The 27,566-nt window shown below is 48.2% G+C and overlaps 1 protein-coding gene across 1 annotated transcript in view; it reads left to right on the forward strand.

Annotated features, from left to right (window-relative positions):
- Positions 1 to 27,566, forward strand: part of KIF16B (kinesin family member 16B) — a 1,953,564-nt gene that overhangs the window by 1,572,995 nt on the left and 353,003 nt on the right. Inside the window, exon 24 of the mRNA XM_069234094.1 lies at positions 27,218 to 27,307. Within this exon, the coding sequence (XP_069090195.1) occupies positions 27,218 to 27,307 (90 nt within the window). The remainder of the gene's footprint in view (positions 1 to 27,217; positions 27,308 to 27,566) is intronic.

Here is a 27,566-nt window from a genome sequence, read left to right on the forward strand (position 1 = left end):
ATTTGGTAAGAAGTTGTTTTCTTCCTCCAGCCTCGCGCTGCAGTCCGTGAATACCTCATGCCTTTTGGGCTGTTATTCCCACTCACTGTGGGATACGGTTGCGCAAGTCCTAACGCAGATACCGGAGGAGGCCCGTGCTTCGTCTCCCAAGCAGTCAAAGATGGGAGAGACGCGACAAAGTTCACGATCCGTTGTGGGCTGGATACGACCGACTCTCTGGGCAGATCGGTTGCAACGACAGTGGCCTTACGTACTTCTGGCTTCTCTGGGGATGTCCAACAGTCACTCATGGACATGCCCTTTTAAGGCACCCGTCTCTTCAGAGACAAAGCGGACTTGGCCTTGGAGAGGTTCAAGGATTTGCGGGCTACGGCTCGGTCCCTTGGCCTTTCTTCCGCCACACGCCCCCACAGTCCGCTTTTCGTCACTTTCGTGGCCATGGAAGGGGCACCCTGTCGCGTCCTCAACCCAGCCACCGGGCCATGCACACTGGACAGCCTATGCGTGGCCGGGGGCGCGGAATCCCACGTGCCGTGGGACAGGGAACCAAAGATCTGTCCAGTCCACCTCTGCCCCCGCAACAGCCTCCAAACCTTCCTAGTCCATCCCCTCACTCCCACCCAGTTGGTGGCAGAATCCGCCATCACCTGCCCCACTGGGAACATATAACCACGGACGGGTGCGTTTTGCAAATAATTCGGAAGGGCTATCCCTCCCTTTCGAATCTGCACCACCACACAAGCCACCATCCTTCCATCACCTTTCGGAGGATCATCTGGTGCTTCTCGCCAGGAAGTCACGGCTCTCTTGGCCAAGGGAGCTATAGAACGGGTCCCTGTGCCAGAAGTAGGTCGTGGTTGTTAATCCCACTACTTTCTGATACCAAAGAAAGACAAAGACTTGCGCCCTATCCTACATCTTTGGGACCTAAACTACTTCCTCAAGAAGGAGAAGATCAAAATGCTCACCCTGGCTCAGGTTCTGTCTATCTTGGACCCAGGAGACTGGATGGTAGCGTTGGACTTGCGGGACGCTTATTTCCACATCCCCATCCTGCCTGCCCACAGACGTTAGCTAAGATTCGTGGTAGGTCACAAGCACTTTCAGTTTACCATGCTCCCTTTCGGCCTTACCAGTGCCCCTCGGGTGTTCACGAAAGTGATGGCGGCGGTTGCAGCTCAACTGCGCAGGTTAGGGGTCTCAGTCTTCCCCTACCTAGACGACTGGCTGTTGAAGGCGCCTTCGCCCCTGACAGTGGTCTCCCACTTTCAGACTACGGCGGACCTCATGCACCAGCTGGGGTTCACTATCAACGTGCCGAAGTCACACCTGACGCCCTGTCAGACGCTCCCTTTCATTGGAGCTGTTCTGGACACAGTGCTGTTTTGGACTTATCCTCCCAAAAAACGAGACCAAGACATTCAGGCTATGATTCCGATCTTTCGGCCTTGGTCTTCGGTTTCGTTGAGACAGACTCTGAGGCCTCTGGGCCTCTTGGCATCCTGCTAGTAACACATGCCAGGTGGCATATGCGGGCTCTGCAGTAGGACTTGAAGTTCCAGTGGGCGCAGCCTCAGGGGAATCTCTCCGACATGGTCCAGATTTCGGAGGGGACGGCGAAAGACCTGCAGTGGTGGCTTTCGAATCCCAATTGGATCAATGGCAGATCCCTCTCCCTTCCCCAACCAGATCTCTCTATAGTGACAGATGCATCGCTTCTCGGTTGGGGCGGCCACATGGGAGAGGCGGAGATCGGAGGCCTCTGGTCTCTGGCGGATTCAGGACTCCACATAAATATGCTGGAGCTCCGAGCGATCGGACTTGCGTTGAAAGCATTCCTTTCCTCTCTCAAAGGGAAAGTAGTGCAGGTGTTCACGGACAACCCGACCGACATGTGGTACTCCAACAAACAAGGCGGGGTAGGGTCCTTTACCCTTTGTCAGGAGGCACTACGCCTCTGGACATGGCTGGAACATCAAAGCATTACCCTGATGGTTCAACATCTGGCCGGCTCTCTCAATGCCAGAGCCGACACACTCAGCCGACGCACTGTTGATCACAAATGGCATCTCCATCCGGAGGTGGTGCAAGGTCTCTTTCTCAAGTGGGGAGAGCCTTGGTTAGATCTGATCGCCTCCGCAGAGAATGCGCAATGTCAGCTATTTTGCACGTTGGAGTTTCCAAGGCGGCAGTCGCTCGGAGACGCTTTTTGTCTTGAGTGGAACTCCGGCCTCCTTTACGCCTTCCCGCCTATCCCTCTTCTGCCCAGAGTTCTCAAGAAAATCAAGAACGACCGGGCCCAAGTCATCTTGGTGGCTCCAGACTGGGCTCGAAGAGTGTGGTATCCAAAGCTATTGAGCATGTCTATCGATCCTCCACTCAGACTGCCTCTTCGGGCGTATCTTCTGTCGCAACAGCAGGAGATGGTCCTCCACCCGAACCTGTCCAACCTCCACCTTCATGCGTGGATATTGAGTTGCAACAGTTGACGGCATTTGCCCTTCCACCCGAAGTCTGCAAAGTTATCTTGGCAGCCAGGCGTCCATCGACTAAAACTGTATACGCCTGTCATTGGAATAAATTTGTGGTATAGTGCACCAACAAATCTATTGACCCACTTTCTGCCCCTCTTTCAGAGGTTCTTCTATTCATTCTTTCTTTAGCCCAGCAGGGCTCTGCATTGGGCACCCTTAAGGGGTATCTGCCTGCCATTTCCGCCTTTCTTAGGCTTCCTGATCAGCCTTCACTCTTTAAATCTCCTCTTGTGAGGAGGTTCTTGAAGGGGCTCACCCACTTATTTCCTCCCGCTCCCTACATCATGCCTCAGTGGGATCTCAATCTTGTACTTACTTACTTGATGTGTACCCCTTTGAGCCAATGCCTAATTGTCCCTCTTCACATTCAAAACTGTTTTTCTCATCGCTATCACCTCTGCTCGCAGGGTGAGTGAGCTTCAGGCCCTTTCGTGAAAGCCTCCATACTCAGAGGACTGCCCTGGACTACAGGACCAAGAAACTCCCGGGAACTGCATCCCTGTTCAAAACCAGCTACTTGTTTGCAACAAAGAAGCAACTTCCAAAGACTTCACGTTTCCCGGCGGAAGCGTGAGACTCTACACTCTGCACCCGACGCCCCCGGCTGGACCTGCAAAAAACCAACACCACAGGGAGTACTCCCCGGCGACTGCGAGCCCGTGAGCAACCAGAGACGACCCCCATGAGCCCCCACAGCGACGCCTGCAGAGAGAATCCAGAGGCTCCCCCTGACCGTGACTGCCTGTAACAAGGGACCCCACACCTAGAACTAACACTTCATCCGCAGCCCCCAGGACCTGAAGGTACCGAACTTTGACGCAGGAGTGATCCCCAGGCGACCCTCTGCCTAGCCCAGGTGGTGGCTGTCCCGAGAAGCCCCCGTGCCTGCCTGCACCGCTAGAGTGACCCCCGGATCCCTCCATTGAAACCTATACAAAACCCGACGCCTGCTTTGCACACTGCACCTGGCTGCCCCTGTGCTGCTGAGGGTGTGTTTTATGTGCCTACTTGTGTCCCCCCCAGTCCTCTACAACCCCCCTGGTCTGCCCCCGAGGACGCAGGAACTTACCTGCTGGCAGACTGGAACCGGGGCACCCCTGTTCCCCATAGGCGCCTATGTGTTTTGTCCTCTGCACCTGACCAGCCCTGAGCTGCTGGTGTGGTAACTTTGGGGTTGCTTTTAACCCCAAACAGTGGGCTGCCTATGCCCCAGAACCGAGACTTGTAAGTGTGTTATTTACCTCCTAATCTAACCTTCACTTACCTCCCCCAGGAACTGGTGATTTTTGCACAGTGTTCACTTTGAAAATAGCTTATTGCCATTTTTACAAAGACTGTACATGATATTGTTTTCATTCAAAGTTCCTAAAACATCTAAGTGAAGTACCTTACATTTAAAGTGTTTGATGTAAATCTTGAACCTGTGGTTCTTAAAATAAACTAAGAAAAGATATTTTTCAATATAAAAACCTATTGACCTGGAGTAAGTCTTTGAGTGTGTGTTCCTCATTTATTGCCTGTGTGTGTACAACAAATGCTTAACACTGCCCTCTGATAAGCCTACTGCTCGACTTCACTACCACAAAATAGAGCATTGGAATTATCTACTTTTACCACTATCTTACCTCTAAGGGGAACCCTTGGACTCTGTGCACACTATTTCTTACTTTGAAATAGTAAATACAGAGCCAACTTCCTACAGGCGCCCTTCCTCTCCCCCATCTGCATGCCACCTGTAGCTAGGCTGGCCTGGTTTATAGTGGGTACCTTGGGTACTTAAACCTTATACCAGTTCCAGTTATCCCTTATTAGTGAAATATAGTAGTTTTCTAGCAGCTTAGACTGATACAGGTAGCTATAGCAGAGCAGCTTAGGCTGAACTAGGAGACATGCAAAGCTCCTGCAATACCACTTATAGTTACACAGTACTTATACACAAGTGAAGACAGTACTCAGTGTTACCAAAAATAAAGGTATTTATTTGGGTGACACAGTACCAAAAATATCTTAGAGACAATACTCCTTCTGGAAGTAAGTATTATACGCAATATATACACTAGACACCAAAATTAGACAAGTAAATAGTCATAGAACAATGCAAACAGTAGGAAATCCTATAGAATGCAATGGGAGAAAATAGGTCTAGGGGCAATACAAACCATATACTAAAAAAGTGGAATGTGAATCACAAATTCCCCCCTTGGCAAGTGTAGTGTTTGCAGAATCGCTGGGAGAGTAAGAATACAGTAAAGGTATGTAAATTACCCTACCCCAGAGCCCAGAAAAGCAGGAGTGAAGTACTACTAGTTTCCTTAGGACACACTACACTTCGTTTTTGGGATTTTGCAGCAGCCAACCAAGTCTGCAAAGAACAATTGCTGGATTATTGGACCTGAAGACCTGCAAAGGAAGGGGACCAATTCCAGAAGTCAAAGAAGTTCCAGGAAGGACAGTAGCCCCTGCGAACCCAGCAGAGGGTGCAAAAGAGTCCCCGGTTAGTTGAAGACTGCAGAAATGCGCCCTAGGAAGATGCCAGCGGGTTCCTGCATGGTGCAAGAGATGCCCCACGGTGTGAAGATCGTTGCAGATGAGATTTCGTGTTGGAAGGCGCTAACAAGCCTTGGCTACGACAAAAGTGCCTTTTTCATCAAAATGGTGCTGGATGGACCCAGGAAGGACCTGGGGGCCTCAACTCTGTGTGAGGAGGAAGAGGGGGCTCTCCGCACTTTAGAGAGCCCTCAGGATGCCAGCCAGCACCCCCAGAAGCCGCAGGATCCGGGTTCGAAGGAGGTGCACAACGCAGTTGATGCAGCACAACAAAAGAAGGTCCCACGCCGCCTGAGAACAACTGTGAGTTCAGCGTCGCAGGGTGGAGTGCTGGGGACCTGGGCCAGGCTGTGCACGAAGGAATTTTGAAAAGAGTGCACAGAGGCATCAGAAGGCGAAGAAGATACAATACACCGGGGTACCGTCGTTCTCGGGGAAGGCAAGGTCTTCCCTTCTTCAAATTGCATCAGCAGGACCTCAGGGCAGTGTATGTCGATGATGTCCACCCTCTGTGTCCTTAGGAGCACACTCGTCGCCTTGAGAGGAGTCCCAGGGTACCGGTCGTCGCCTTGGAAGGTGCCTGCTTGGAGCAGGGGAGTGACCCTGTCACTCCACAGATTACTTCGGTCCTTCTGGTGCAGGATGAAGACAGGGAGTCCCCAGAGTGTGCACACCGTGGAAACTGTTACAGACTGGTTTATGCAAGGAGGGTACTATCTGTGCCCTTCAAAGCATTTCTAGAGGCTGGAGGAGGTTACCACTCCCAAGCCTGTAACACCTATTTCCAAAGGGAGAGGTTGTAACACCCTGCTCTCAGGGGAGATGCTTTGTTCTGCCTTCCTGGCACTGGGCTGCCAAGACCCCAGGAGGGCAGAACCCTGTCTGTGAAGTGGCAGCAGCTGTAGCTGCAGTGCAACCCTCAGAGAGCTGGTTTGGCAGTACTGGGGATCCATGGTGGAGCCCACAGGATGCATGGAATTGGCTCCCCAATACCAGATTTGGAATGGGGGGACGATTCCATGATCTTAGAGATGTTACATTCGAGTTACCATTGTGAAGCTACATATAGGTATTGACCTATATGTAGTGAACGCGTGTAATGGCGTCCCCGCACTCACAAAGTTCGGGGAAATGGCCCTGAACTATGTGGGGGCCCCTTTGCTAGTGCAAGGGTGCCCTCACACTTAGTAACTTTGCACCTAACCTTCAGCAAATGAAGGTTAGACATATAGTTGACTTATAAGTTACTTAAGTGTAGTGAAAATGCCTGTGAAATAGTGTGTGCACTATTTCATGCAGGCTGCAATGGCAGTCCTGTATAAGGGTTTGTCTGAGCTCCCTATGGGTGGCAAAAGAAATGCTGCAGCCCATATGGATCTCCTGGAACCGCAATGCCCTGGGTACTAAGGTACCATATACTAGGGACTTATAAGGGGGGTCCAGTATGCCAATTGAAATTGGTAAATGAAGTCACTGGCCTACAGTGACAAATTGTCAAGCAGAGAGAGCATAAGCACTGAGGTTCTGGTTAGCAGAGCCTCAGTGACACAGTTAGGCACTACACAGCATACACATTAGGCCATAGATTATGAGCACTGGGGTCCTGGCTAGCAGGGTCCCAGTGAGACAGGCAAAACACACTGACATATAGGTTTTTATCTATGAGCAGTGGGGTCCTGGCTAGCAGGATCCCAGTAGTACAGTAAAAACACATTGACACACACTCACAAGCAGGCCAAAAGTGGGGGCAACCATGAGAAAGAGGCTACTTTCTCACACCATCCTTCGTTTTGCGAGTAAGAGACCTAAGGCTGTATATCTAAGGTGTGCGCCTTCCAGTTCCTCAATATAACCCAGTAGTGCTATCTGTGGTGTAAGTGTAATTGACATGGATGTCATGTGGGAAATTGCTTTTTAGACCTCCTTCCAGTATTCCAGTCCCAGTGGGCACAGCCAGGCCAAATGCCGGAAACCCGCTTTCTCCATCCCACACCTAGCACAATTTGCATCCGGTCTTAGACCATATTTATGGAGTTTTCAGGGTGTGTAGTATAATCTGTGTAAGGATTTATAATGTATAATTCTCAGCCGGCTACTAGCTGTGATCTTACCAGTCTGTTGACAGCAATAAACACATTGCTGGTCTGAAAGAGGCAGCTATAACTCCTCGTCCCAATCCTCCTGTGCACACCCACCTATCATCAGTTGTTCTTGCTACATGCAGTGATAGTGTTGCAACCAAGTGTCACGGTGAGTCTGCTTGCAGCAATGTATGTAACGTGTTCACCTTTGGCGGCTCCAGTGGGAAGGTCGGTGTAATGTCTCTGATGCTGCGCTGAAGATAGATGTACAGGAAGGTATCCAGTTGAGATTGCAACTTTTTCCTGAAAATGGGCATCTTTGTATAGATTCCCCCCATGGGAGCATGTTTAACTTGTGACTGAGACTGCTGCTTGGTTTAACAGTGGCGGGTCTGGAGAGTATAATAGACCTCTCCTTGCCGATCAACCATCTTATTCCAGGCTCTTTGCTTGCAGGCCACTGTAGTGTCTCAGGGAGAAGTGATTGTCATGTCTGGCCTTAGGTATGCTGAGTGGGGGGTAGGGCTATGTAGCCCTGTGCCACCGCTAGATGCACCATGGAAGGGGTGGTTTGTACCAGTAATGTGCGAAGTGGGCTTGCGCGCAGTCCCATTAGAGCTCCAGGTCAGGGGCCTGAAAGCCCCCATTGGCAGACGATTGAACAAGAATCTCCCACCTCAAACGTGGTTGCTAACCAGCCCACGCTAGTCTAATCATTTGTGGTTTTAATAATTTAAAGAAATGCTTGGTTGGTGGGAATGGTATATTGAGAAATAAATAGAGTAATTTAGGAAGGATGACCATCTTCATTAGGGAAATGCGGCCTGCCATTGTAAGGGGCAGTGTAATCCAGCGTGTGATACTGGATTGTATATTGTCTAGAGCTGTCCCCTAATTAAACCTCATTTATGCGTCCTTGTCACGGGTAAGTACTATGCCCAAGTAGCAAAGATTTGTGTCTGTCCACTGGAGGGGAAAGTCCGACCTGAAGCGGGGCATGTTTGCAGTTAATGGGTAAATGTGCGATTTTCCCCAGTTTATTTATTTACCAGGCATGTGGCCAAATCTACAAATTCCCGTAGTACGGGGTTAAGGCTCTCTTCTGGGTTTCTAAGTTATAGTGTTACATTGCCTGCATATAGGGAGATCGGTATACGTCTGCTGGGTGTGCGGATAGCTAAGTGATTGAGATACTGGCGAAGTTTGGCGGCCAGAGGCTCCATTGCGATGGGGCAAACAGCAGAGGCGACAGTGGGCATCCCTGCCTGGTCCCCCTTGCTATGTGGAAGGACATCAAGCGGGTTATGCTGAACTGCAAGGTTGCCAACGGGCTGGTGTATAATAATGCTATCCAATCTCTATATGCGGGTTGAAAACCCATGAGTCTCAGTATGATCATTAAATAATCCCACTCTAGAGAATCAAAGGCCTTTATGGCATCTAGAAAGATTGCTGCTGCGCGGATTTCAGGGTCTATGCTTTGTTGCAGGGCAAAGAATGTACGTAGGTTATGTGATGTGGACCTGCCTGGTACAAACCCTGATTGGTCTGCTCGGGTCAGGAATGTCATTAATAGACTTAGATGGTTAGCTAAGACTTTTGCCAGGGTCTGTTTATCTCAGTTAATGAGGGATAGTGGGTGGTAGGATTCGCAACTGGAGCCTATTTTATTTGGATTTAATAAAGTCATTATCAAGGCCTCTCTCATAGAGGGGGGAGGTATCACATCCTGTTTAGTTTCAGTATATACTGCTTTCAGCCATGGGATAAATAGGGCCACATAGGTGTTGTAGAAATCGGCTGGTATGCCATCAGGCCCTGGGGCCTTGCCTGGCTGCAATTGCATTATGGCCTCCTGGATCTCGTCCTGTTCTATTTCAGCAATGAGAAATTCCCTTTGAGAGTCGCTGAGCCAAGCCAGTGCTACATCTTCTAGGTAGCCGTCTGAGTCTGGGGGCATTGCCCTAGTTGATGAGTATAGTTGCTCATAGCATGCAACAAATGACCAAAGTATATCTGGATTATCCCTAAGCACACAGTAAGATGGGTCACGTATCTCCAATATTGTGTTATTTGAATGGGTTGTGCGAATGGTATTGGCAAGTGCCCTGCCCGGCCTTTCCCCCGCTCTGTAAGTCCGCACCTGTGCGTATTTACCCCTGAATAATACCTCTCGCTCTGCCGTCTCCTGATAATCAGTCATTGCCTCCCTCAGTCGTAGAGCTATGTCAGGAGTACTCATAGTAGCTAGCACGGTCTCTAATTTTTTGATTTATGTTTCCACGCAAGTGAGGGTGGATCGGATATCACGCAGGACTGCACTACCCTTTGCTAGGCAGCTACCTCTTATCATCACCCATACTATGCCTTCTTTGGGTACGGTGTCCTTGTTCCTACCGAAGAGATCCACTATCTCCCCTGAGTTCCTCTCGGAATAAGTCGTCCCGTAGCATCTTTGGGGACAGGCGCCAGGTGCTGAGTGGGGAAGCTACGTCAGCCAGTGCTAGCCATAGAGTTACCGGGAAGTGGTCAGAATATATGCAGGCCAGATGTGTGGTTTCGCTTAGCCAGGGTACCATAGCTTGGGAGATGAACAAATATTCTTGTACAGCAGAGTGAAATGTGCCCTCCTTGCCAAGTGGGTGCTGCCAGCGCCAGCCATCCACCATGCTGTGTGCAGCTCTGTCTGCGCACAGGCGCTCTGCCTCTTTGTTACGGTAGTGTGCTGGCCCTTTTCCATTATCCATGAGGGGATCCATGACCAGGTTAAAGTCTCCTCCCCATAATATATATTTTGATCCTATTTCAACCACGTTTCCAGATTGTATCAAAGAAAGAGGGGTCATCAACTTTTGGCGCATAGCAGTTAACTATTGTGATGGATTGTTGTGCTAGTCTGCTTCACAGGATGGTATATCTTCCCTGTGGATCATTTCTAGCACCTTATGGTGTGTATGGGGTGCCTTTGCGTATTAGAATTGCTGTGTCACAGAAATAAGAGGAGTAAGGGGCGAATTGTCTGTATGATGCCCATTGTGTCGCAAATGGGACCTGTGTCCCAGGCACAAAGTGAGTCTCCTGTAGTAATGCTGTGTGCGTATAGGCAGTTTAACATATAGACAGTACTAGGAGGCTGGGCTTCCGTTCTTTCATCTAACGGTGTGGATATGTGCTGGTTCGTGGCCTGTGGGGTATCTGTGTGTAGCTTGAATACCTTGTTCATGTGATAGGGGTGCATATAGTGGTGTGGCTGTAGATAACTTTTGAACCCCCCCCCCCAGAGACGGCCCAGTTCCCTCCCTTTGAAATCCCAAACCATTACTACCAACTTGAACCATTGGATCTTCTAGGGTAGGTGGGGTGTTTCCCTTTGGGGTCTGCCAGAACGAAGGTCCTCCCCAGCGAGGGAGGGTGCTTAGCCTTCCTGTGTTAGTCCCAGGGAGTGCCACAGTTTATTAGCTCTCTGTTATCACCAGTTTGTTATGGTTTGCCTGGTTTCCCTCTCAGGCTGCAGTTAATCGGCCTTTGGGGGGGCAGGTAAATGTGGCTATCCCCCCTGTCGAGCTGTTCCATTCTTGTGCCGTAGGTCGTGCTGTCCACGCCCCGCAAGCTCAGTCCTGGTCCGACAAGGCTGAAGCCGTTTCCGATTCAGAGCGTGCACGTGGCCCTAGTAGTTCCCTCTCATTGTTTCGTTTCAGGTATACACTTGCCTGTTGGGGTGAGGTAAAAATGATGTCCTTTCCCTTATGCTTGATCTTTAGGCGGGCTGGGTACAACATTGCATAAACAACATTTGATTGTCTCAGCTTCTGCTTAACGGCAGTGTATTTTTTCCGCGACTTCTGCACTGCCATCATGAAGTCTGTGTAGATCGATCTCTCATTTCCGTTGAACTGCAGAGGTTGGCGTTCGCGACCTAGTCTCAGTGTGGTGTCCTTCAGGTCCTGGGGGCTGCGGGTGCAGTGTTGGTTCCAGGCGCTGGGTCCCTTGTTACAGGCAGTCGCAGCCAGGGGGTGTCTCTGGATTCTCTCTGCAGGTGTTGCTGTGGGGGCTCAAGGGGGTCGTCTCTGGTTTCTCACGGGCTCGCAGTCGCCGGGGAGTCCTCCCTGAGGTGTTTGTTCTCTGGATCTCGAGCCGGGGGCATCGGGTGCACGCTTCTGGGAAACGTGCAGTCTTTGAAAGTTGCTTCTTTGTTGCAAAGAAGTAGCTGGTTTTGAACAGGGCCGCTGTTCACAGGAGTTTCTTGGTTCGTTAGTCCAGGGCAGTCCTCTGAGGCTTAAGAGGGCACTGGTCCCTGTTGGATGCGTAGTTGGAGCAGGTTTTCGGAGTTGGAGACAGGCGGTAGGGCTGGGGCCAAAGCAGTTGTCATCTTCCTCCTTCTCTGCAGGCTTGTAGGTCAGCAGTCCTCCTTGTTTCTTTAGGTTGCGGGAATCTGATTTCCTGGGTTCAGGGGAGCCCCTAAATACTGAATTTAGGGGTGTCTTTAGGTCTGGGAGGGCAGTAGCCAATGGCTACTGTCCTTGAGGGTGGCTACACCCTATTTGTGCCTCCTCCCTGTGGGGAGGGGGCACATCCCTAATCCTAGGATTTCTCAAGGCAGGGGTCACCTCAGCTCATGACACCTTAGGGGGCTGTCCTGACTGGTGGGTGGTGACTCCTTGTTTTTCTCATTAGTTCCTCCAGCCTTGCCGACAAAAGTGGGGGCAGTGGCCGGAGGGGCGGGCATCTCCACTAGCTGGGATGCCCTGGGGAGCTGTAACAAAAGGGGTGAGCCTTTAAGGCTCACCGCCAGGTGTTACAGTTCCTGCAGTGAGAGGTGATAAGACCTCCACCCAGTACAGGCTTTGTTCCTGGCCACAGAGTGACAAAGGCACTCTCCCCATGTGGCCAGCAACATGTCTGGTGTGTGGCAGGCTGGCAGAAACTGGTCAGCCTACACTAGAAGTCAGGTATTTATTCAGGGGGTGTCTCTAAGATGCCCTCTGGGTGTTTGTTACAATGAATTGCACACTGGCATCAGTGTGCATTTATTGTGCTGAGAAGTTTGATACCAAACTTCCCAGTTTTCAGTGTAGCCATTATGGAACTGATGAGTTTGTGTTTGACAGACTCCCAGACCATATATTCTTATGGCTACTCTGCACTTACAATGTCTAAGGTTTTGCTTAGACACTGTAGGGGCATAGTGCTTATGCACCTTTGCCCTCACCTGTGGTATAGTGCACCCTGCGTTAGGGCTGTAAGGCCGGCTAGAGGGGTGACTTACCTATGCCACAGGCAGTGTGAGTTTGGCATGGCACTCTGAGGGGAGTGCCATGTCGACTTAGTCATTTTCTCCCCACCAGCACACACAAGCTGAGAGGCAGTGTGCATGTGCTGAGTGAGGGGTCCCCAGGGAGGCATCAGGGCCCTTGGTACCAGGGGTACCAGTTACAAGGGACTTACCTGACTGCCAGGGTTGTGCCAATTGTGGAGACAAAGGTACAGTTTAGGGAAAGAACACTGTTGCTGAGGCCTGGTTAGCAGGGTCACAGCACACTTTCAAATTGTGACTTAGCATCAGCAAAGGCAAAATGTTAGGGAGTAACCATGCCAAGGAGGCATTTCCTTACACAACCCCCGCCCTCCCCCCCCAAGCGAAAGAGGATGAGACTAACCTTTCCCAAGAGAGTCTTCATTTTCTAAGTGGAAGAACCTGGAAAGGCCATCTGCATTGGAATGGGAAGTCCCCTGTCTGTGTTCCACTGTAAAGTCCATTCCCTGCAGGGATTTGGACCACCTCAACAGTTTTCTCCTTTCATTTGCATTAGCCATCTGAGAGGTCTGTGGTCAGTTTGAACTATGAAGTGAGTACCAAAAAGGTATGGTCTCAACTTCTTCAGGGACCAGACCACAGCAAAGGCTTCCCTCTCAATGGCACTCCAACGCTGCTCCCTGAGGAGTAACCTCCTGCTAATAAAAGCAACAGGCTGGTCAAGGCCATCATCATTTGTTTGGGACAGGACTGCTCCTATCCCATGTTCAGAGGCATCTGTCTGCACCATGAAATGCTTCGAGTAATCTGGAGTTTTCAAAACTGGTGCTGTTCACATTGCTTGCTTCAGGGTGTCAAAGGCCTTTTGACAGTCCACGGTCCAGTTAACCTTCTTGGGCATTTTCTTGGAGGTACGTTCTGTGAGGGCTGTCACTATTGATCCATAATTCTTCACAAACCTCCTATAGTAACCAGTCAAGCCAAGGAATGCCCTGACTTGAGTCTGGGTTTTTGGAGCTACCCAGTCCAGAATAGTCTGGATCTTGGGTTGGAGTGACTGAACTTGGCCTCCACCTACAAGGTGTCCCAAGTAAACCACAGTACCCTGCACCTATCTCACATTTAGATGCCTTGATAGGGAGGCCTGCTGCTTGCAGAGCCTGCAAAACCTTTTTCAGGTGGACCAGGTGATCCTGCCAGCTGGAGCTAAAGACAGCAATATTATCAAGATATGCTGCACTAAAGGACTCCAAACCAGCAAGGACTTGATTCATCAACCTTTGGAAGGTGGCAGGGGCATTCTCTAAGCCAAAGGGCATCACAGTAAACTGGTAGTGCCCATCAGGTGTATAGAATGCTGTTTTCTCTTTTGCTCCTGGTGCATTCTTATTTGCCAGTACCCTGCTGTCAAGTCAAAGGTACTAAGGTATTTGGCAGCACCCAATTTATCAGTCACCTCATCTGCCCTTGGAATGGGGTGAGCATCTGTCTTGGTGACAGAATTAAGCCCTCTGTAGTCCATACAGAACCTCATCTCTCTCTTACCATCTTTTGTGTGAGGTTTGGGGACCAAGATCACTGGGCTAGCCCAGGGACTGTCAAAGTGCTCAATCACTCCCAACTCCAGCATCTTGTGGACTTCCACTTTGATGCTTTCCTTAACTTGGTCAGACTGTCTGAAGATTTTGTTTTTGACAGGCATACTGTCTCCTGTGTCCACATCCTGGGTACACAGGTGTGTCTGGCCAGGGGTTAGGGAAAAGAGCACAGCAAACTGCTGGAGGACTTGCTTGCAGTCAGGTTGCTGTTGGTCAGAGAGGGTGTCTGAATAGATCACTCCATCTACTGTGCCATCTTTAGGGTCAGTGGAGAGGAGATCACAGAGAGGTTCACTCTCTGCTTCCTGGTCCTCATCTGTAACCATTAACATGTTTACATCTGCCCTGTCATGGAAGAGTTTTAGGCGGTTAACATGTATCACCCTCTTGGGGGTCCTGCTAGTGCCTAGGTTCCACCAGGTAGGTGACCTGACTCTTCTTCTCTGGCACTGGGTAAGGGCCACTCCATTTATCCTGAAGTGCCCTGGGAGCCACAGGCTCCAGAACCCAGACTTTCTGCCCTGCCTGAAACTCAACCATAGCAGCCTTTTGGTTGTACCACATCTTCTGGAGTTGTTGGCTGGCCTCAAGGTTTTTGCTTGCCTTTTCCATGTACTCTGCCATCCTTGAACTTAGGCCTAGTACATAGTCCACTATATCTTGCTTAGGCTCATGGAGAGGTCTCTCCCAGCCTTCCTTCACAAGAGCTACTGTTCCCCTAACAGGATGGCCAAACAGAAGTTCAAAGGGGGAAAACCGTACTCCCTTCTGAGGCACCTCTCTGTAGGCGAGAAGCAGGCATGGCAAGAGAACATCCCATCTCCTTTTGAGTTTTTCAGGGAGCCCCATGATCATGCCCTTCAATGTCTTGTAAAATCTCTCAACAAGACCATTTGTTTGTGGATGGTATGGTGTGGTGAATTTGTAAATCACCCCACACTCATTCCACATGTGTTTCAGGGAAGCTGACATGAAGTTGGTACCTCTATCAGAAACCACCTCGTTAGGAAATCCCCCTCTGGTAAAAATACCAATGAGTGCTTTGGCTATTGCAGGGGCAGTAGTGGACCTAAGGGGACCTAAGGGGAATTGCCTCATTGACTTTTACTTGGTGGTGGTTGCTGCTCAGAGTACCAAACTGAGTGGAATTTAAAGAAATGCTTTGATTGTGTAACCATTCAAAAGGTTCTGTCGCTATTCTTTTGAGCCACACTTTACAATCCTAACAAATCACAAGCCTCACAAATGGCTGATGGCCATGAAAGGGGATCTTAGGCCATTCCCACCCAAGCAAGTAGACTTTACTGTGGAACACAAAGTCAGAACCTCACTTGATCGTCTTGGTCAAACCCTTAGCTGTTGGCCACATAATATAATTTTGGGGTGCCTGAGTATACAAAGTGAAATTCCCACCTGCCTCCAAGTGTAATTTAAATTCCCAGTTGCTCATGGCTAATGATTGCCACTTTTTGCTTATTTTTTAATAAACCTAATGTTTGCGAAACCCTTGCCTATGGCACCCTTTACAATCGAGAAAGATAAGGGCTTTGCAAACTTTACTCTTGTACCTCTTTGTTAGTGTTATCCGTAACTGGATACAAACAAAAAAAAATACTGTGTGAATGGTATTTAACAGAAGAAGGGGGAGTGCTGCATACGAAGGACCATCCCATTCTGCACTACTACTTCATTCTGCCCTTTTATTTATCTTTCTTCTTTCTATTTTTCTCATCAGTTAAGCATTAGAGGGTTCCATTGAGACCTTGAAAGTAGGAAGTCTTCTGCCTTTTCAAATTCCTTTATGAAGAGGGAAAACCAGGTCAGGCCTTGGTTGGCTGACCATGCTGTGGATATCTGCCCAAATGCTATTCTTTGGAACATTGTTTGGGCTGAGAACTTTTTGTGGTCCTGGTTGCTGAAGGTACTTTTCAGAGTGTAGAGCCGGCATGCTGTTTATTTCCTTCTGGTTAGGTCTAAGCTTGTGGCATAGCTGAAACTCTGCTTGTGTGCTCATTCTACCTTTATCCTGCATGAAAGACCCACAAGTCCCACAGTGAGGTGTACACCTCCAAAGAGAGCTTGGACCACCTTTATCTCTCGACACAAGATGGAGTCAGGCTACTGAAGAATGAACCTGAATGACCGCTTATGTTCTGATGGATATTTCTGATCGCAGATTCCTCGTCCCAGAATGACCCTGGATGGCAGATAGGATCCTTAAACTCTTACAATAGCGCCTTCCTGCCTGCACGTGATGCCATTTGCCTCCTTCATGACTCCGCCATGCCTTGGACATGATGCAACAGAACTGCATATAGATGCCACCTCTATGTACTAAGAGCAGTTCCTCTTTTTCTGTGTCCTTTGATGTGGATCTAGAGCTGTGCTCTTACTGTTTTGGTCCCTTTACCAAAGTTATGTACTAAAAACCTTTCACTGTGTACATTGATTTCTTCACCCATAACAAAAAGGTTCAAACTGTTCAGCTTTTGTTGCAAGCAGATATCCATCACTTGTCACACAGTGTCCTCCTTTGGAACCTCATTACTAAGAATGATTTTAAGTACTTTGATTCATGATACAGCAAAGAGCATTTAGAAAACAAAAAGCTAAATTCTACACAACCAAACATAAGAAGCAAGGTCTCTCCCGCTCCAAGTTGCTAGGATGTTCCTGCTCACCATCCTTGGGTAAGTCAAAGGCAAAAGAGAAGTATAGAAGTAATCATAAGTCCTAATGTGGTTCTCCACCTCCCCGATACTCCCACTCCAGAGCAAGGTCTCATAATCAGAAGGGTCCTTTATTATTGTGACCAGTTGTGGTTCTGGAGCCAATTTAGACTGATGTAGATTCTGCCCTTCAAGCAGGCCGTACTGCAGTCTTTTAGCTTAGTTGCGGATCTCTCTGGTGTTTCTTTAGGCACCATAGATCTGTTGGGCCTCCATTCAGACTTCCTACTTCAGACCCTTCCACAATATTGACAAGGGCCCATTTTACCTTGGCCCATTCTATCTTTGGTACTGGGCTGTGATTTGACTGGCTTGGCGCAGGCTTCGCAGGCTTTGCTTGTAGTGGATTGGTCCCAGCTCCTGAGTAGCTGGTACTAGATTCAACCTTGAATCTGATTGTGGATCGAGAAACGTCTTCAGCTAGGGAGCGCTTTAGAAAGCCCTATTCCATCAACCAGTCACAACTCCAGATTTATAATGACTTTCCTCCAGTTTTTGAGCCTGGGAGAAAGTATTTAAGGAATATTGTGGCCCTCTTTGACTCTGATTTCGATAATCTTGAAGGCTTTAAGCAAGTTCCCTGCAAAACAATACGATGATGAGTAGGTGGACCAGTTGCTTCCAGCTCATTACACTGATACTGGCTTGTACCTTGATCTCCTAATTGCAAGTGGCATGTACATTTTACCAGAATTAAATTCACCCTTGGACCCATGAAGGAAGAAAGTGCCTCCTATACAGCAGTAATATACAGAGCCAAAGAAATGTTAGATTTGGGTTTCCTACTGTGGTAACTAAGGATAAACTTATAACTGATATTTTACAGCCTGGGCCATCTGCTTTGGAGCCATTATTTCCATTTAATGAAGCCCTGATGGAGGTCGTGATGATTGATTGTCTGAGCCCGTGCCTGCCTTGTCAATGAGTCACCCTATTTTGAGAAGACATTGACCAGTGCTAGGTTATCCAACCTTGCAGTTACAGCATCCTACTTCTGATATCCGTATTGTTCAGATCTCTAGGAGTAAAGCCAATCCAAATTCTTTCCCCACTGCTCCACCAGACAGAGAAGCTACAGGCAAGATTCTATTGGCAAGAAACATTCTCTTCGGTTAACTTTGTGCTTTATTATTTTAATGCTGTGTATTGGTTAGGCTGCTACAGTCATGCTGTCTGGGACATGGTAGGTGATATCTTGCCTTTCTTTCCCAATGTTTTCCAGAACTCCTCCTCCCAGGCAGTACATGATGGGTAGGGCACATCAAAGAACATTTTGAGTTTCAGCCTGGACATTACGGATTGTGTTGGCACAAGTGTCGTTACTTGAAGTCCTGCTGGGATGCATGCATTTTTCTGAGGACATCAGAGCTTTAATCATGGATGTGCCTTTTGATGAGGGCAGTCTCATTTGGGAGAAAACAAATTCATCATTAGACTAATTCAGAGACAGAGCCAGGGCTCATTTTTAGGGGCTCCTTTTTCCATCTACACAGGCTTTCAATTACTTCCGACCAATAGGTCTTTCAGATTGTTTGCTTGCCCTTTTTTGATTGCTTCTTTCCAAGTTCTGCTAGTTTTTGCCCAGTTGGTGGCGAATCAACACCAACATGACATTGAGTAGGCAAGTCTCTCTACTCAATCCAGAATTCTCAGTAGTGATGGCACGTCATGTCTGGGGAGGTCACCTGGACGAGAGGCTGCTTGGTGTTTGATGGAGTAGTGCCATCTCATCAGTCTTTTGGACCACTGTGTCAACCAGCTGGCCCTGAAAGTATTTCTGCTTTGGGACATTTGAGCAGTCGATTCTAGATCCTGATGGGACAAAACAAGCACCATGTGTTACTGCAATAAGCAATTTGGAATGAGGTCATTTGTCTGGAAGCTCTGACATGGTAGCTTTGTCTTCTCAGGATTTTCCTGATTATCATTTACCTAGCAAGTTCCCTCACAATTGGGGCAGATGAACTTGCAAGCAAAATCGACTTTGAGGACTAAATCTCTCAATGTGAATGGGAAGTATATTTATATTAAAAGGAAAATGTAGTATCTAATAGAGACTTCTAACTGCAGATTCCTTACCTTTGAATTTCCCACACATCAGACTAGATCCGGAAGATATTTGTGAGCAGTACCCCTGCGCACAGTTAGGTGGTGTCGATCAGTGTTGTATGCATCATCAGCACCAGAATTGACATTGCGGTACCTATATAGTCCCCGCCCAGCTACACTGACATCAGTTCTTTTCTTTCTGCCCCAGCCAGCGCTGATCCGAGAGAAGAGCTACCCCTCAGTGGTTTGTTTATCGGCTTTTTTCCATGTTTTGTCAATAATTTTTGAGATTTTCCCCCTGGTGTGTAGATCATGTAATCTAGGAAGACAGGATTCAAGCCCTGTGGACCCTGTCATCAACCTCTGTCGGTGACGGGCCCTGCACCTTGTCTGCCTGTTGTGTCTGGAGCGCAACCACAACTCGAAGTCATGCTCCGATTGATGTGCCATGCACCTGAAGGCTTAGAGGGAGCAGTCCCTAAAGCTCATGGTGGCCCAGCATGCAACTTCACACAAATCGAGGTCCCGGTCGAGGAGAAGGTCCTGGGACCAGTTGAGGAGCCCAAAGTCATAATTGTCCCACTCCAAGTCCTTGGGACAGTCCGGTAAGAAGAGCAAGAAGTCAAAGAGATCTTCGACTTCGCCTCATTTGTCAGTGTCCGCGATGAGGGAGCATGGACATTCAAGGCCTGCCCAATTTCGCGCCTCCCTGACATACCTGAAGGACTCTCCATTTACGGCCAAATCTTTGGACCTGTCAGCTCCCCCCCCAGTCATCCCCAATCTCCCTTTTGCTCCTTTTCCAGCTACAGAAGGGGCTTCCAACTGTGCCAGTTCCATCACAGCCACTGAGTTGTACATGCTCACCAGTCACTACGTGGCCGAGGATGAAGTACCCACAAGCCTCATATATCAGATAGCCAGCGTTCCAGTCAGTCCACACCCACGGCAGCTGCAGCCTCCAAACCTTCCTAATCTGTCCCGTTACCATCATGGGCACCCAGTTGGCAGCAGGATTCACCATTACCTGTCCCACTGGCAGTCCGTAACATCAGACAGATAGGTGTTGCAGATTGTCCAAAAGGGTTGCTCCCCTTTGCCACACCCTCCATGCCGCCATACCACAGCCGCTTACAGAGTATCATCTGTCCCGTCTCTGTGAGGAAGTCGCAGCACTCTTAGCTAAAAGAGATATAGAGATGGCTCTGGTGCCAGAAGTAGGCTGTGGTTGCTATTCCCGCTACTTTCTGGTTCCCAAAAAGGACAATGGCTTTCGCACTATTTTAGATCTCTGAACCTTCAACCTCTTTCTCAAGGAGGAGAAATTCAAAATGCTCCAGTTGGCCCAGGTCTTGTCTGCCCAGGAACCATGAGACTCGATGGTAGTGTTGTACTTGCAGGATGCATATTTACACATACCATTCCTGCCTACTAACAAACATTATCTGTGGTTTACGGTAGACCACAAGCACTTTCAGTTCACCGTGCTTCCTTTGGTGGTCCCAGCCCCCCTCATGTGTTCACCTTGCTGGCAGTGGTTGAAGCACATCTGCGGAGATCAGATGTGCCAGTCTTCCCTTATCACGACGACTGGTGGTTGAAGGTGAGCTCGTCCCAGGCTGTCATTTTCAAGCTCCAGACTTTGGTGGACCTTCTGCATTTGCTGGGGTTCACTATTAACGTGCCAAAGTCATACCTGATACCTTCTCAAACACTCAGACTAGAATATGTCTCTACCAGATATATCGTTACCAAAGGTAAGTAACTTGTACTTATGGAAGATTTGCATCAGTCAGTAGCCAGTAGGATGAAGAGATAACTTACTTCATCTGCAATTAAGAGATCTTATGGTGTCTTGAGAGAATTGCAGATTGTGGTTGTTCGAGTTTCTACCAGTGGAGAAGTGTGGCACAGTGGTTAGAGTGGCAGACCCTGATGCAGAGATCTGGCCTGCGACCAGGGTTCAATTCCTGCCTTGGCGGGTCTTGGGCTGAATTCCCTTGGACCAGATAATTCTCGCCTTGGTGCCTTATCTAATTAATGGGTCCCACTCTGTAACTCTGGGCAATAGCTTGCTTAATCTCCACAACGGCTCTGACAGCGCTAGAAGGCCTGGCTTCACCCTGGAGGTTGCCCAGGAGTGGGCGCCTCACAGGGAAAAGCCAGGAGGGGTTCCACAGTGGTATGTGTACAGCGCCTTGAGACCCTAACGGTTGAGTAGTGCGCTATACAAGTGTGAAGTTTACGTTTACATTTACGTTTACCAGTGGTGCTAAGTCGGTGAATGTGGATGATTCCAAAGGGCGTGCATGTTTTGTTAGCCGAGGTTTTGCAGTGTATTAGGATGTGGATTTACCGATGGAAAATCTTGTTTGAAAGTTCTTTAGTACTAAGCTTGAATTCACCAGACTGCCAAGGCATAGTTTTTAGGTTGAGCCTAGACAGCGCCATCCATACGCTGTCTCTAGACATGCTGTAATCTACTTCTGTGGGCTTTCACCATGCCCATCACACACCCGTCACTTTCATTCGTCCCTTGGCCTGTCCTTCAAAATTCCTTTGGTTTGTTAGGTAAATTATTAAGGTGTGTGCCACCTTGAGGCTGTTTAGTTACTACCTTGGAGACTGACCCTGTTACATGGAGTATTGCATGTTCGGCCATATACCTTTAGCGTGAGCACACAACTGTTTTCTTTTGCCTCGCCGTTTCACACCTGCAGCAATATGTTGTTTCTTCCTCTGGCATTTTGCTGTTTCTTTGCGGAGTCTGCGCCTGACACCCAACAAAGGTTGCAAACTGGAGGGGGGGGTTCTTTTTTGTTTATTTTTTTCCAGTTTTCTATAGCACGAACTTGACCGGAAGATTGGAGGGCTTTACATAAAACAAACACAAGGAAAACGCTCAACGCGGCTCTCCCAGCATGGCGGGAGAGCTGATATTGCAATATTCACTGTACTCTGAAACTCACCCCTTAATGCTTTGTGGGCATACCTTTTACAACACATTTTTGTACATAACTCAGCCTGTGGTGGGCCTAGGACAATGGGACCACCATCAAAATGTTAAGCACAACATGATATGTCTGTCCAGCAAATAGTCCAAAGGGTCTACTCTCTCCCCTTCGAAACTACAACTCTGACCATGCCACCGTCTTACAACTGTTCATCGGAGGATCATTTGGCAGTTCTCTTTGAAGTAGTTGAGGATATCTTGGCCATGGGAGCCATAGAAGAGGGTCCCTGCGCCGGAAGTAGGTTGTGGTTGTTATTTCTGCTACTTCCTGGTGTCCAAGGAAACAAGGACAAGGGCCTTCGCCCTATCCTAGAAGTTCAGGCCCTCAATCTCTTCCTCAAGAAGGAGAAGTTCGAAATGCTCATCCTGGCTCAGGTCCTGTCTGCCTTGGACCCTGGAGACTGGATGGTAGTGTTGGACTTGCAAGACGCTTACTTCCATATTTCTGTATTGCCTGCCCACAGATGCTACTTGTGATTTGTGGTAGGTCACGAGCACTTTCAATTTACTGTGCTCCCCTTTGGCCCTACCAGCGACCCTTGGGTATTCACGTAATTGATGGTGTTGGTTACAGCTCATCTGCGCACATTAGATTTGTCAGTCTTCCCATACCTTGACGACTGGCTGTTGAAGGCGAGCACACCCCAGGCGGTTGTCTCCCACCTTCAGACTACTGCAAACCTTCGCTGGGTTCACTATAACGTGCAGAAGTCACACCAGGCTCCTTCTCAGACACCTCAGACTTCATCGGAGCTGTCTGGATGCGGTGCGGTTTCAGGCTTATCCTCCTGAAAAGCGAGTCCCAGATATTCAGGCTCTGATACCGATGTTTCAACCTATATCCTGGATTTCAGTGAGAATGACTCTGAGGCTGCTGGGCCTCATGGCATCCTGCATCCTGCTGGTGACATATGCCAGGTGGCATATGCGGGCTCTGCATTCGGACCTGAAGTTCCAATGGGCGTTGCATACGGGGAACCTCTCTGACATGGCCCAGATCTCAGAGGGAACTGCGCAAGAGCTGCAGTGGTGGCTTTCAAATTGTAATTGGGTCAACGGCAGATCACTTTCCCTTTCCAAGCCAGATCTTGCAGTCGTGACATATGCTTCATTTCTGGGATGGGTCGTCCACATGGGAAAGACGGAGATAATAGGTGTCTGGTCTCTGGTGGAGTCCAGACACCACATCAGTCTTTTGGAGCTCTGGGCGATCAGGCATGCATTGAAAGCATTTCTTCCCTCTCTAGAAGGGAAGGTGGGGCAGGTGTTCATGGACAATACCACTGCCATGTGGTACTGCAACAAGCAGGACTGAATGGGGTCGTGGAGCCTTTGTCAAGAGGCTCTTCACCTCTGGATATGACTTGAACACCAGGGCATGACCCTGGTGGTTCAACATCTGGTGGCCTCTCTGAATGCCAGAGCAGACTAACTCAGCCATTAATGCATGGTCGATCACGAATGGCATCTCAATTCGGAGGTGGCACAAGGCCTCTTTCAACACTGGGGAGAGCCTTGGTTAGATCTGTTCGCCTCCACAGAGTACGCGCAATGTCAGCTGTTTTGTACGTTGGAGTTTCCAAGGCAGCACTCGCTCAGCAACGCTTTTTGTCTCAAGGGGAGCTCAGGCCTCCTTTAGGCCTTCCGCCAATACCACTTCTGCCCAGAGTTCTGAAGAAGATCAAGAGCGACTGGGCCCAAGTAATTCTTGTGGCTCCGGACTGGGCACGGAACGGCTGGTATCCCGAGCTCTTGAGCATGACCATGGATCCTTCACTCAGACTGCCCCTTCGGGAGGATCTTTAGTCACAGAAGCAGGGAACGGTTGTCCACCCGAACCTGTCCGGTCTTCACATTCTTGCATGGAGATTGAGTGGCAGCAGTTGACAGCTTTTGACTTTCCGCCTGAAGTCTGTAATTTATCTTGGCAGCCAGGTGTCCCTCCACCAAAACGATACACAGCTGTTGGCACAAATGTGTGGCATGGTGTACCAATAAGTCTGATCCTCTTTCTGCACCTTTTTCTGAGGTTCTTCTTTTCATCTGTCTCTTGTCTAACAGGGCTCTGCCTTGGATACCCTTAAAGGCTACTTATCTGCCATCCCGGCCTTTATCAGATTACCAGATCAACCTTCCTTATTTAAGTCTCCTATTGTTCTGAGGTTCCTTAAGAGACTCACCTTTTTGTTTTCACCCTGTTTATTATGCCCCATTGGGATTTGAACCTGGTTATTACATACCTTATTTGTGCTCAGTTTGAGCCACTGCATAATTGTCCCTTGTGGCTCCTCACATTAAAAACTGCTCTCCTGATTGCCATCACTTCTGCTTGTAGAGTGAGTCAGCTTCAGGCTCTTTATTCAAGGCCACCATTTTCATCTGTCCATCCTGACAGTGGTGCTTTTACCAGGTTACCAGGGCCTCCTTCCTTCCTACGTTTTTCACGCCCCTTCATGTAGGCCAGTTCATCACTTTGCCTACTTTTTACACACTCCTACATCCTTCTCATAAAGAGGAGAGACTACACCGTCTGGATCAAAAAAGAACATCAGTCATACTAAAGATTTCCGGGTGGATGACCTACTCATTATAGGATATGTGGGTGTGAGGAAAAGGAGGGTGGTGCAGAAGCAAACCATCTCATGATGGGTGGTGCTCTGCATCAAAATGTGCTGTGTTTGACAAAGAAGCAACACTTGAGAGTTTGTGTGCTCACACCACCAGAGCGACTGCTGCCACCACAGTGGTAACAGGCGGAGTTACTGTCCTGGACATCTGTCGGGCAGCAACATGTTCATTCCTCCACATGTTCACAAAACACTACTGCCTAGACAGTCAGGTCTGCAGAGACGGCTACATTGGTAGTTCGATTCTACAAGACTTTCTAGTATGATCTTGGTTCGCAGCCCACCACCGAGGATGACATTTTTTGGGTATCTATTTTAAGGTAAGGAATCTGCTACTAGAAGTCTCTATCAGATGAACAAGTTACATACCTTTGGTAACGATTTATCTGGTAGAGACACATTCTCGTTGCAGATACCTTACCAACCAGCCCATCCTTCCCGCAGTGTGAACCAATTCCTTGGGACAGGGATACCCCTTTCAGGGTCCTAGTTGTGGCACACTATTCTCAGTGTTCTTCATGGCGTTGCGCTCCTGGCGTTGAAAGTCGTGAAAAGGAACGGTGTCAGCGTGCCAGGATGGCATTCCCTTTCTGTCCAGCTCTCCTTCTGGGCCCCCACGCTAGGTTTAGAGGGACCCCAAAACCATAACCTCTCCCACCATTTAATATCTTTTTAAGCTCTCAAATGGCGTGAGTGTTTGTTTTCCAGCTAGGAGTAGTTTGTGTTCCAAGGGCCTTTTTTGTAATAATATTTTAGCAGGCCTGCTAGGCTTGAAAATCTGAAATGCACTATGCCCTGTAGGGGCTCAATATACAGTTACACTGCAATGCTCTCTGCCCTTCTTTTTTATGTGGTTATGCCCTTTAGGGACTGAATATATATTTACATGACCATGTTTCTTCGAAATGCTATTTTCATCATTACAGTCTAATACCAAGTGTATGAAAGAAGGCACAAGCATAGTTTATTTCTGATAAAGGTTTCATGTGCTGCATCGCTAGATACTTATAAGATCCAAAAGGCGAGACCTATTGGCTATGCCAGTGTTTCCCAAACTGTGGTCTGGGGACCCCTGGGGGTCCACGAAGCCTCCTCAGGGGGTCCGTGACTGCTTACAAAATTAAATAATATTAACAGATTAGGTCCCTAGCTTTGAGTACTGACTGAGTGGGGCTCCCCGAATTTCAATAATAATTCCATGGAGGTCCCTGGGATCCAATAATGACAAAGCAGAGGTCCACAGAAGTCAAAAGGTTGGGAACCACTGGGCTATGCCAATGCTTGTTCCGTTGTGTCAACCATGCACTCTGTGAATTTTGTATGTGGGCCTGCTGGCCTGTAGATGTGGAGGATCATTTGTGTTCCAGAGAGCTTGACCAAGACAGTGAGCGCTTCATATGTGGAAAGATGATTTATTTTTATTTTGATTATTTCTTAGGAAATTTTAACTGTGCTGTATTCTTAGTGCTTAATTTGTGAAACAATAAGTGCAGGGACCCAAAGTTTTGCTCAAAAGGCCACGTCCAGAGCTGCCAAATATAACGAATGCCAATGTCAAGTCTAATTCCACCTCATGCCTCTAATTCACTACGAGATACTCCATGCATCTTCACTTCACTCTTTCAGTTTGTTTTACATCCTTGTTTTCTTTATTTGTGCTTATCAAACTATCTCTCCCCTTTGTGGTTTTCTCTCTGTTGCCCTGGGTGAAAGTGGGATGAAAAAGAGTAACTGCTAGTCCCCAAACATGAGTGCCAATGGGTCCCCCTTGCAACCACTGGCTCAAATTAAACATTGTGGCTGCTGATTTTTTTCTACAGTTTCTCATGACAATTTTGCATGTTTGGGGTGCTTTTTTGAATGTTTGAGACCCTGATTATGTGAGTGACATTATTTGGTCAAGAGAAGTGCTATGTGGTTTATGAGTAGGAGTTTCTGATCATCTATGCAGTGGTCGGGCAGCAACCTTGCATTGCTTTTCAGATGGGAAGCCCTGTCTCCTATAATTTATGAGTCATGTACCGTGATGGGCTAGAAATGATTGAACTTGGTGGAGAGTGCTTGCTGGGGTTTGTCTGGAGGTTAGTGTAGTGGATGTCCTAATGCAATTTGGTCTAATGTGATGGGCAAGGAAGATTAGTATTGTATTTGAGGTATATGTTTAGAAGAGAGACTAAGGGTTGTTGTTTGTGTTGATTAATAATGTGGTGGAATTGCGTGGCCTGGGGTAATAGTGACTGAGGAATCAGCAAGGTAGTTTATGTGATGTCTGAAGATTTATCAATAGGCAGAGGTGAAGTGATGGGTATGGTGTTGAAATGACAATGTTTGTGGATTTATGCTTGCCTAATGACTGGGGATGCGCAGTGGAGGAAAGGGTGGGCATGGGAAGTCTATTGCCAGAGATGAATATGTGCTACGTGTTATGTGATGGGTGTGTTGTACGTTATGCTAGAGGAGCTATAATAATTGTGTGGGAGGACTGAGCAAAGTGTGTGTGGTGCTGTTAAAGGATGAGTGGGTTGATGTGGGTGGAGTCTTGTGTAGCTATATTGCTTTGGGTGCTCTGATTGTGGGTGACAGATCAATGATGTAGTTTGAGTGGTGCAGAGGGAGGGATAATTTGCCCGTTGGGCAAGGAGAAAAGGAAACTGAAGAGCATCCTGGGATGAGGTTGAGGATGTTTGTTGTAACTTTATTGAGTTTGTGTAATGAAACACATCATGAATGTTTTTTTTTCTAATTACTGACAATATATTTTTGTTATGTTTCTTTTCATTCATAGATAACAGTACTAGAAGAAACGTGGACAGTATTCAGGCGGTACAGTCGTTTTAGAGAAATGCATAAAACTTTGAAATTAAAGCATTTAGAGGTAAGTCTTGTTTTGCAGTTTTATATAGCACAAACTCGACCAAAAGGTATTGAAACGCTTTACATGAGCACCAGTTACGTTACACAAGGACATATTAATTTTTTTGGTAGGCACGGGGAGATTAAGTGATTTGCCCAGAATCACATGATATTGAGACCTCTCAGAGGCTCGAACTTGGTTCCCCAACTCCAAAGACAGCAGCTCTGGCCGTTACACTCCACAACCTCTTCAATGTAGCACTTGAACTGAAGAGGGGACT

Source organism: Pleurodeles waltl, chromosome 5 (genome assembly GCF_031143425.1).
Source record: "Pleurodeles waltl isolate 20211129_DDA chromosome 5, aPleWal1.hap1.20221129, whole genome shotgun sequence".
Lineage (NCBI taxonomy): Eukaryota > Metazoa > Chordata > Amphibia > Caudata > Salamandridae > Pleurodeles > Pleurodeles waltl.